The 11,993-nt window shown below is 42.3% G+C and overlaps 1 protein-coding gene across 1 annotated transcript; it reads right to left on the bottom strand.

The window, feature by feature from the left end:
* Window positions 1-1,534: 1,534 nt before the first annotated feature.
* Window positions 1,535-11,516, bottom strand: LOC145401698 (uncharacterized). The gene is made up of 3 exons (XM_080273880.1): window positions 11,436-11,516; window positions 8,947-9,096; window positions 1,535-1,708 (listed from the first exon to the last, which is right to left on the bottom strand). Exons 1-3 carry the CDS (start codon window positions 11,514-11,516, stop codon window positions 1,535-1,537), a joined length of 405 nt encoding a protein of 134 aa, XP_080130006.1.
* Window positions 11,517-11,993: the final 477 nt, after the last annotated feature.

Raw genomic sequence — 11,993 nt, 5'->3', positions numbered from 1 at the left:
GCGTATATGGTGGGGAGGCACTCGGCCATGGTCTCTCCTTTTGTCTCAGTTGGCCTACATATCTGCAGATCTAATTACGTATACAAGTAATCACTGAATTCAGCCGTAAAAATAGGCTTCTTGATTTCAAATGACCAACTCACACGACTCTAGTGAGTAAGCTCTCTCTCTCTCTCTCTCTCTCTCTCTCTCTCTCTCTCTCTCTCTCTCAACTTCATTAATGCGAGTATTAGTTTAATATGCATAATGTTTCATATACGAGTACACTACTCTCTCTCTCTCTCTCTGTCTCTCTCTGTCTCTCTCTCTAAGTCATTAATGCGAGTTTTAGTTTAATTTTTTAATTGTTTAATATAAAAATGAACATTGCAACTTCCAGGAATGAAGGAATCAACAATTGTATATTATGATTTACCATTTTTATTTTTATACATACTGGGTACTGTTGAATTCCCTAACTAAATATTTTTCAAGCAGCTAATTTTTGTTTTAGCCAAGATACATAAGGTTCTTTATATTGTGTTGCCACTGAAAATCAAATTAGTGCAATATATCCCTCCTGAGGCCTCAAAATGCCCCTAAAAATGCTTGATTTTCCAAAATTTCATGGGGGTCTTACAGCGCCCCCCCAGACCCCCCAGCTGTAAAGGCTCGCTTCGCTCGCCCCCCCATTAAAAAAATCCTGGATTCACCCTTGTGCCCCCCCCCCTTTCCAGGGACCTATAAACGCCACTGGAGCCTGGGTAAGCTGCCCTGCCGGGAGAGGTAGCGCTCTCCTGTCACCTAGATGGTTGTAGCAGCCGTGACTCAGCGGGTTAGAGCGCTCTGACCGAAGGGTTGGAGGTTCCAGTCCACCCAAGGTCGTTGGTGGACATCAGGAAGGGCATCCGGTCATAAAGTGCTACATACTCCAAAACCTAAGTCCTCTAACCAGAAGCAAAGCCTTAGGCCTTATCGACAAAAGGGGACACGGCGTAAAACTAAAAAGAATAAAATCCGTCAGTGCTTACACCTGACAACTCAGATCACCACCAAAATTAAATCAACACTTGCTTGGCCCTTCACACACATATCCACAAAATTTCAGTGAAATCCATTGATAATTTTTTAATAATTGGACAAACAAACAAACAAGCAGGTGAATACACAACCTCCTCCAACTCCGTTGGCGATGATAATCTATAATATGTTTTCAGACTGAAGGGGTTAAATAAACACAGATCCATTTAAATACATCTGTAATATACTGCCATTTTAGTAACAATCATTAAAATGCATAAAAAGTACCAAATAGAGTAGAAAGAAAATACCATTCAAGTATTTATTATATTACTGTCTCATCTTTAGGCGATTATAATTAGCCTAGGGAAGAGATTCAAACTGGTGGGGTTAGATATAACCCTCAGTGGAATGAAAGCGAGTGCAAGTTCGGCGTGAGGATGAGGGTTGGGGTTAATTACAGTATTGTTATTAGGCGATGGTATTTGGTTAGGGAGAGGGCACGACTGAGATTGTAGTCGTCGTTAGCATTAGCTCAGTTCGATGATGAGGCTAAGGGCGGTGTTGGGGTGGTAGTTAGGTCGTCGTTTGATTGATGGCGGCAGTATCGCTCCCACAAGAGTGCGAGAAAGGCCAGCGGCAGCCCCAGCCCCAGCAGGATGTAGGCGCCCTGAATGTGGTCAAGCCTCAGCACTCCGTCACCCACAGCCTGAACCACAAATTTACGTTAGTTCATAAACTTAACCAATCTGACAGCCACACCTAATATAACCATAACCTACCCTAGCCTAATCTAAGTTAATCTAACCTAACTTAGTCTAACCAAACCTAATCTAGCCACACATAACGTAACTAAACAACTTTGTAACTTCATTTTAAACTATACATCTAACATGACAAGCTAATGTAATGCAACCTAGTATAACCTAAGTTAAGTGAATGTAATCTAACTTTACTTTCTTCCTCCACCTTGGGTCGCTTTCCTATCAGTTAAGGCGTCCTTCTCAAACATCACTTTCTTAGCTATTTATTTCCCATAGTACATCTTCCTGATGCCTCAAACGTGCAGGTGCAGGCCAATGAAACGGAGAACCGTCCTGGCCTAAGCAAACATGAACTGGGTCATTTCTAGCTGACAGATTACAGTGGGAAGAGTGGGGAAGAGGGTTTAGGAAGGAGTAAGTAAGGGGAAGGTGCAGTCACTTCCCCACTCCCCCATTATAACTCATCAGCCAGAAAATGACCCAATTCCTGTGTGCCCGGGCTATGGCAGTGTCTCTGTTTTATTTGCCAGCAGGTGTACATCTGCGGTCAGGAATATCGCTTCAGTTTTTAAGAACTGTAAAACTCGTGCACATTATTCTGAAAAATATGCCGGGTTTGGAACATCAAACGATTGGATTTCGAAATTCATTGTTCACAGCCCGTTATTTATCATGATGAAATGGATAGATAATAATGTCAGCAACAGTAGCCCTTTGAACTACCGACACAAACTGTACATACCATACACAACAGAATACTGGCGTGCCTTATGCAGAAAGAAAACGGTAAGGGAAAGGTGCCAGAGAACTTAACCGAATAAAGACGTGCGCCATGTTCTAAGTGGGTTTGTTTGGAAGGTTCCCTAACACTTCCTCCTTTGCTATTTAGTTTGCATGCTACATCTTATAATTCTCATTTATGTTAACTAAATCTTACTAATATCGCTATAGACTCCATACATGTCAGTCAAGAACATATTAATACTCTGGCATGAAGCGGTGTTAGGGAGTCTCCGCGACCTACGAGAAAACGACTCACAAGCCCGTCTTGCCGCCTCCAGACAACTGTATAAAACTTTGAAACGCATTTTATTGTGAAGGGATCAGTGAAGGGTGTAGCCATCGAACTCCCCCAGTTCCAAAAGACTCTCTAAAGCTAAGTGAAATAGGGTTAAGGTAGCTTGTATATAAGTTAAAACACGTCATCGTGTTGAAGAGGTAACCACATCACGACAGTGACGTACCTTATATAGTGTGGCGGTGGACTCATCAACCTGGTACACAAATCCATGAACTTCTCAGATACCAATGCACACACAAAGTCACTTCTCCCCCCACATGACACCACAATAGAAATACAATCAATTAAAATACACACCTGTAACAAATCCCATATAACAATCGCCAACTCGTATATTTCCCCCCAATCGTCCCCTACAGTACCACACAATTACTCTCCACAAATACACCACATCACTAACCCAACATCATCCTAGGTGGTGATTTCAACGCCAAGGCGTCGGCCTGGCATGTCAACAACCCTGACAGACAGAGGGCTGGTACAGTCGCCCCAAGAAGTGATGGCAGAGTTTCAGATTGCTTCGGTCACTCTGCACTGCCATACGTTCAATGAAAACAGTGAATATAAGGTAAACATTCAATGCCTTGATCACGTCATATCAAGTAAAATATATATCATATCGCGCTAAGAATGATGTAAAATGATTAACGGGAGGCAGTGATATATTAGGTTTAGAAGTTAACACTTAGTTACCTTTCCCGATTTGAATGAATGTGAAATGTATTAATCCGCGCGTGGTGGGCAGTAGGCCTATAACTCCATGTTCCTGATTTATTTTTCCCAGGATTTCAAAAACAGATGCTCTAGTTTTGAACACCAGTTAAGGAAAATTGTTGTGACTGCAATACACTGCCTTATTTTCAAATGCTATGGTGATGATACAGCAACAATAAGGATGCCATAACAATGAAATTATTCTTCGTAACGATGCCCTACCTGCGGTAGCAGCAAGACCATACTGCCTTTTATTCCGTCTTCCTCCCGCCAGTAATAATTATAATTAGCAACTTTATTACCAATTGATGCAAAATTATTTTTTAGCTGTAAGGAGGTATGACAGATTTTGCCTTTTTCTCTTACACCAGGCAATAAACAGGACCAAAACATGAGTTCATAAATTCTTGCAATGCAAAAGCACGCACTTTCTACTCCATCTTTTAATCTTAATACAGTATCTGTCTTTTTAAATAAACTGTAATGTCCTGCTGAACAGAAAATGCTGATTTGGAAGTTTTGAACTCAATGATTTGTTTATGAACCTCTGCATTTTATTACTCTTGCTAATCGATTATGCACTGAGGATATCAGACTATGACAAGTTAGCATTCTCCAAGGAGTTCCGACTCTAGGCAAATTTCGAGGTTCTTTTTTTTTTTATACTTCTTTCACCGACAGCCCTCTGGCTTATATTATGTAATCCAGAGATTTTTCTTAATGGAAAACTGGCCAAAGGCAGTATAATAACTGCATGTCATTGAGTAAATGTTATCTCCTTTCGTTCGTGTTGATCGAAACATTTAAAATAGCTTACTGGCTTACGCCGCCTTCCCGCTTTCTGTCGTCGTTCATGCAGATATTGGAAACGGAAATAAATGACTTTAAATTATTAGTCCATAGTATTGTAACGGAAATTATTTTATAAATAATAATTACTAATATTAATTGTTTATTGAAGCTCCCTTTTGTTCAGTTTTACGCTACTAAAACATTATTGCGTTTTACCATACTGGGTTTGAACTCCACAAAAAACTCCTGACTGTCCCTGAGCGATAGTTGTGAAGTTTCAAATAGTTACGTTTAGGATTTCCTATTATCGTAACTAAGGAACTGCTTCCTACAATTTTGAAATATACAGGTACTTTGGCATTGATTTATTTTTTTTTGTAACAATTTTACGTATTAAGTTTCACCTCGTAGAGATATAAGGAAGAGTATGTGCACTGTCGCTGACCGAAAACTTCTGGATACTCCGCCGTCACTTCTTAGGCCGACTGTACTACAATCTCAAACAGATCATCTTTTCACACTGAATAATCTCCATCAACATACCCATATCCCGCACCAAGCCCTCTTCCTCCCATCATCCCCAGACAACACCTTCTGTTCCCCAAACCTCGCCCCCACAACATCCCGGAGAGTGGTCAAAACCCTTGGATCTGACCACCTCCCAATCATCATCACTACCAAAACCACCCCAGCTGGCCACAGACACATATACACTAATTATAAGAGAGCCAACTGAGAGGCCTTCACAACTGAAACAGAACAACATTTCGAATCATTGAACAGTACAACCATCACAAACATCAACACCGCTGTGCACACTTTCAATACAATTATACAAATCGCCGACAAAAGACACATCCCTAGAGGCAACAGAAAGAGACACAACAGTCGGTAGAGAGTTGGCCTGCTGCCCTAACGGACCCAGGTTCAAATCCCGCTGGGGCAGGGAACAGTTTAAGGATTTGAATTTCATAAAATCAGACTTTACTGATCTACCAGAAGACCCGCCGACATGTCGTAAAAAAAAACCCCTATTACCAGTACACCAGTCCTATATGAGACAGCCCTAGCATGTATTCTGTATGGACAGTGGGTGCTAGCGCCGAAGTGGTGACATGTACAGGTGTGTGGTACGTAGGAGGACTACTGGGCCTTGAAAGCAGGCTGTGAAGCCTATGCCCAGAGTCGGTCACATTAAAAAAAAAAAAAAAAAACTTCTCACCAGAAATTAACCCTTCTCAGGTAAACCTATAATTTTATCCTTACTTAGGTAATGTGGGGTCTGTCAGACCCCAATCTTTAAAAAATCGTCAAAAATACTTACAACAGCTTTATTGAAACAATCGCTTTTACACAGCTTCTGTAGGCCTTTTCCTTCAATTTAGTGCAAAATGTATGGAAATATAAGTGAAGAAATATTTTATGGAAAATTAAATGAAAAAACATTGACAAATTTTATACCATCTGAAATTAGTGGCTGCCATACCAACACTGATATGTTCCACCAGTGTTCTATCATTGCATGCTGTACAGTAATGGCCAATGTTTCTGTAAGCAGTAAGAGAAGCACGTCATAAAAAAAAAAAATTGTATGGAAGATATATATATGGGAGAATAATCACAGGTTAGGTAAAGTGGGGTCCACTGGACCCCGAAGGCCCTGTATTGCGAAAACAGAGCCAGATCCCGAACTGACACCATCACCTCCCTAAACTAGTCTACTAGTCAGGAAGATAGAGGGAAAACCAGATCCCAGGACCTTATAGTAATATATGAAAAACACTAAGAAAAATAGCGTGGGGTCCCACAGACCCCACATTACCTGAGGAGGGTTAAAGGCCTCATCAGTCAACGGGACACACTGCGACACTCCCCAACACCCCATACACAAGACACCGTACAACAAATACAAGAACTCAACACTCAAATAAACAATAAAATATCAGAACAGCAAAGACTAAACTGGAATAATTATCTCCAAACACTTGACCACAAAACAAACATCAGCAAACTCTACAAAATACTAAACAGCATCACACTCTTCAACAGCAACACTACACAATCACACGCTGCCATCACAACAACAGACACCATACCTTCAAACAAACAACAAGCAAACTCTCTTATCAATCACTTTTCACAGGTCAGCCATCTAAAACCCCATCGCAACGACCGACGTACCATCCGACGTAAGAGACAGTTCCCCACTGACCCAGACTACACACCTTTCACTTACAACCAGACGAAGCACATCATCAGCAACCTTAAGCACTCATCTGCCTGTGGACCAGACAACATAAGTAACATTCACCTTAAACACATTGGACCACAAGGCATACAAGCACTCATCAATATATGAAACTACAGCTACTCACACAACACAATACCCAACATCTGGAAGCATGGCATTATCATCACTATCCCTAAACCCAACAAAGATCCCACGTTACCTTCCTCACACCGCCCCATCACACTCCTTGCACCCCCTCTAAAGTCACTGAACGACTGGTACTACAACTAGTTACACCTCACACACCCCCTAGCCCCATCACAACATGGCTTTAGGCCACTAGACTCCACAAACACTCTTCTTACAGACCTTACACATAGAGTTTTTGATAGCATGAATTCAGCTAGGCCATCACATAGAACACTCCTAGTCACACTAGACATCAGCAAAGCTTTTGAAGCCATCCCCCGCCACAATCTCACAAATAAAATATTCAATACAAACATGTACAATAACATAACAAGATGGCTGGCAAACTACTTAGCAGGCAGATGTGCACATGTAACACGGTCAGTCTTCGAACATAAGAAACTTCACAAATGGCGTCCCCCAAGGATCTGTTTTGTCCCCTACACTCTTTACCCTATACATGCACGACATACCCACACCCCATACACCACAGATACACATAGCTTCCTATGCAAATGACATAACACTCACATGTACACACCAAAATGCAAACACAACTGTACATATCCTCAAACCTTACCTCAACACACTACACGAATGGTTCACCACAAACAGGCTCGAAATACCTCCAGCCAAATCTACAGTGATCCTTCTCACAAACTGGACAGCAGAACACAGTCACATTCCACACTTCACCATAAACAACACTCCCCTACCACACACACACGCACACGCACACGCACACGCACACGCACACGCACACACACACACACAAAATCCTTGGTGTAACATACAATCCCGATGTCATTGAAACTACACATCACCAACATTAAAAATAAATTAACACCAAGACTCAGTGCCTCAAGATCACTTGCCCACACAACATTTGGACACAACAAAGAAACCACCACCACAGTATACAAACAATACTATACGTTCAGTGATGAGTTATGCAGGCCCTACTGGGGCTCCTAACCTCACTAAAACACACCGCAACACTCTATAGACCATACAGGACAAGGTCCTAAAAATAATCACAGGCTGCACAGCTACAACACCCAAAGAACACCTACATCAAGAAACCAAAGTCCTCAAAGTCAAGGATCACCTAGACATGAGAGGCACCCCAAATCTCGCTGCAGTTTCCACAAACCCACAACTTCCACTACACTACATGGCAACACATCTACACACACCAAGGAACATCAAAACAACACTCAGCAGAGGCTGGATGACTCCGTCGCTGATGCCTGTACAGGATGCAACACAGCACCCCATACTATTAAGCATATTATGGAAGACTGCATTGCACACAATCACTTACGCTAACAACACAACATACACTCTTTGAGAGCTCTGTGGGAATGCCCGGCCTCGGCCATGGCCTTCCTAAGGGACTCGGGACTGTTCGGCCAGACTGCCTAGGGAACAACAACTTCTACTACTACTACAACACCCAGCACACGATATCATACACAAACACTGTCATCTCTACCCCCTCGCCCGCCTCAGACCAGCGTCCAGAAGCATATCCATACTCAAATTACTCGCTGCTCCATTCAGTCACTTAAAGACAACACGCAGCTAGATGCACGGCCTCCTGATATCCACCCTTCTGAATCCTATCTCCCTCGTGAGGACAGGGTCCACCTGGCCAGGCTGAGATGTGGGCATCATCCAGCCCTCTTACGATACCAGAAGAGGCTGGATGATTCCGTCGCTGATGACTGTCCAGGATGCTACACAGCACCCCATACTATTAACCACATTATGGAAGACTGCATTACACACAGTCACCTACGCCAACAACACAACATACACTCCTTGAGAGCTCTGTGGGAAAGCCCTGTCTCGGCCATGGCCTTCCTTAGGGTCTCCGGGCTGTTCGGCCAGACTGCCTAAGGAAGAACTACTACTACTACCTTATATAATGTTATTGTTTCCACGAACAGTGTTTGATTCAATATGTAGAGACTTTTCGAACTAGGAGAGTTTGGCATGGCCTTTTTTAACGCTACCACAACTAGATGTCTGTCGTAAGTTGAGTGCAGTTGACTGGAAGCAGCAGGAATAAAATATGTAAAGGGACGTCATAAGACGAAACCACACAACTATATCGAAGCCACCGTGCGAAGGCGTCCATTCAGGTTAAAGACAACAAAGGAACCTTGTCTTACCAGGTCTGTCTTGACAAGTAGCCCTGCCTTGTGACTGTCGTAGATGTGTGCCAGTATGCCCGACTCAACGAGACGCTGCAGCTGTATGGACAGTATGGAGGTATAGGGGGTGTTGGGCCGCAGGTACCACGCCAAGTACCCCTTGTATATCTGAGGAGCAGTGAGTCACCAGGTACAATGTCTAAGAAGCAAAACTGAAGAGATACACATTCAGTAGGGCAAGACTGTGAATGTAGAAAGTCTAAGGTGCAAAACTGTGAAGGTACAAGGTCTGAAGGGCAAAACTGTGAAGGTGTAACGTCTGAAGGACAAAACAGTGAAGGTAAACTCGCAATCCAAAGAAAGCATTCAGGCCCTGGAGATGCTGTGGTCAGGAAACCAAGAATGGTATGGTGTTCAGACACAGCTCTGAACCCCTTCCCCTCTTCCTGCCCCCATCCATTCCCAACCACATCCATCCTCCTTGATTATCTTGATCAAGAGGCAGCTCACTCCTTTGCCTCACGGTATGAAGCACGCACGTGAACGCGCGCACACGCTCGCACACACACACACACACACACACACACACACACAGAAAGAGAGAGAGAGAGAGATAAATGTGTGATAACATAAGGAAAGGAGTCAGGTCATTACGAGCTTGACTGTATCCTGTTAAAAAATAACACCCGCTCTATCTTCGAGAGCGTGGGCGTAATTAATGTAATTCAGTCAGTAAAAGTATAGTTGTAACGGGTGAGGCGTGTTATACCTTAACCTTAATAACACTATCAGCCAGTAGCAAGAATAAAATAGCAGTTAACTTCGTGAATGAACTATTTGGAGAGTGTTTGTTGGTCGGTATGTCTTTATATGGTTTATGTCTTCCTGTCCGCGAGAGTCGTATTTTCACTTCAACTGAATAATATCATCTGACAGTAACGATATTGCAATATCAGTTACTGTGAGCTGATAATTCCAGTTGATGTGAACCGATAATTAGGAAATCCTTCCTCATTTCCGTTCTGTTTATTTTACCTGCTTCTCTGTCTTTCACGTCGTTATCTACAGAAGGAGTTTATTCTCACTTTTCCTGAATAAAATCGCCTGTTTTTAGCAAGAGTGAAGTAGCAATCAGTGTGGATTGATACCTGAGAACCTGTTTGTCTTTCCTCTTGTCCCTCTGCCCAATTGCCTATCATGTTTTCCTCTATAAGAAGGATCGTTACACTTAATTTAAATAATGTCATCTGGTGAAATCAGGAATAGAATATAATAATGTGAATCGATAATCCAGAATCTTTGTCTGTCTGTTTGTCTGTCCGTCTGTCTGTAACTCTTATTTAGGAGGCGATTTCTTTCAGAAGATGCATGTAATCGTTTGTCTTTTGCAAGAATAATATAATTATTCGTAATCTCAAATGGCGTGTGTCTGTCTTTCCATTTCCTTGTGGGAATAGTTTGTATTCAACCTGCCTTACTAAATATACTTGTTGATATTAAGAATATAGTAATACTGACGAATCTAAGGCATATGCCTGTCATTCCGTTATTATTATTATTTTTTTTTGGTCTGTTTCTCTGAGGATGACTTACATTCAACAACATGATTCTCCGTCAGGCAGAATTCCAAACTAGTTTGAATGTTAAGAAATATATTACAGTATTATCTCCTGCCTTAATGCGGAGCGATAATGTTTTTCCCGCCTCTTTGTGTGTGTGTGTGTGTGTGTGTGTGTGTGTGTGTGTGTGTGTGTGTATTCTATATTATGAACGGCTTGAGTAATCAACATGAAACCCTCAGGGTATCAAGATATGGCCAAAATCTTGGACGAGTTCGAAAACGGGCACTAGGGGTCAAGATCAAGGACACCAAAATGGCTGCCAAAGGTCAACTAGTTTTTTATTGCCCGCCTTTAGCACCATTATATCTCATGAACGTCTTGAGTCATCAACATGAAACTCGGTAGAGAAGAAGAAGCAGCACTGTATACAATCCCACCATCAGACGGTTCCGGGACACTTAGATAAACATCCGTTACGCATAATAATACTGTGTGAATGACGCAGAATCGTCCAAGATGCGAATTGTTGTGACGGAGAATAGTTGATATTTTGATGGGGAATTCTCTTGACGGAGAATGCAATCAATGATGCGATCGGGTTAGCCTTTTCAACGGCCCCTCTTTATGTCGTTTTTGTTACTGTTCTGTTTGCTAAGCTCCTTTGTTTTCTTCTCCCTGATTATCCAACATTTATTTAGAAATTCCTTAGTATTTTCAAAGCGTGTTTCTGTCAGAAGATTTTGTACAATACTTAATATGACGAGTGTTATTCTAAACACGACCTTAGAGTAAATTGACATAAGTCTCTTAGTAGACTTAGGTGTAATTAATATTGTAACTCACCAGTAATTATTCTCCTTATCTCCTAGCCAGTTCCCCCCAGATTTGGCCAAATCATAAAGGTTACTTAGCTAGAAAGAGTCAGAACAACAGATGACGACGGGCCTGATGCTTCGGTCGGTTGTCTGGACTTTCAAGCGTCCTAAGGGTGCAGCCACACTTGCTCGAAATATGTGTTGGCAACATGTTTCATATTTTGCTCAGAACAATGTTATGGGCATGTGTGAAACACTAGTGTCTCGAACATGTTGGCAACTCCGCTGGCATCACGTTGGTACCACCGGTGTAGATGAGTATTTGAGCTGCGGACATGAATCTAACACAGCAGTAGACCATTACCTGTGCCCACGATACCAGTTCAAAATCTGTCTTTGACATCCTGAAGTAATTACGAAATTATGAACTATCCCCTACTTGTGCTGGTAGCAGTCCTATGTCATCTCTAGAAGGTCATTTACAAAATGATGTCCATCACCATGGTGGCTGGCCAAACGTGATGGACGCATCCAAAATCACCGACGAGCACGTATTTTTTGTCCCTGCTGTGCATGTAATACAGCCGTTGCGGCTGCGGCAAGTCAGGTGTCCTCCCTCACTGCCATGTTGCTGGATACTGTCTCTCACAAGTCTGTACCACACGACTACTTCACCTTTGTTCTAACT

Source organism: Coenobita brevimanus, chromosome 56 (assembly GCF_032717465.1).
Source record: "Coenobita brevimanus isolate Jiangsu-jjx chromosome 56, ASM3271746v2, whole genome shotgun sequence".
Lineage (NCBI taxonomy): Eukaryota > Metazoa > Arthropoda > Malacostraca > Decapoda > Coenobitidae > Coenobita > Coenobita brevimanus.
The sequence above is the reverse complement of the archived record's forward strand: the minus strand, read 5'-3'. Positions and strand labels throughout refer to the sequence as shown.

What these genes read in the sequence shown, in the direction of transcription:
- LOC145401698 (XM_080273880.1), bottom strand. Translation starts at nt 11,516, where the DNA reads ATGTTGCCAACACATATTTCGAGCAAGTGTGGCTGCACCCTTAGGACG. An exon ending in ACAACCGACCGAAGCATCAG is followed by an intron (nt 9,097 to 11,435) that starts GCCCGTCGTCAT and finishes ACTGCTCCTCAG; the next exon opens with ATATACAAGGGGTACTTGGC. An exon ending in TACTTGTCAAGACAGACCTG is followed by an intron (nt 1,709 to 8,946) that starts GTAAGACAAGGT and finishes TTTGTGGTTCAG; the next exon opens with GCTGTGGGTGACGGAGTGCT.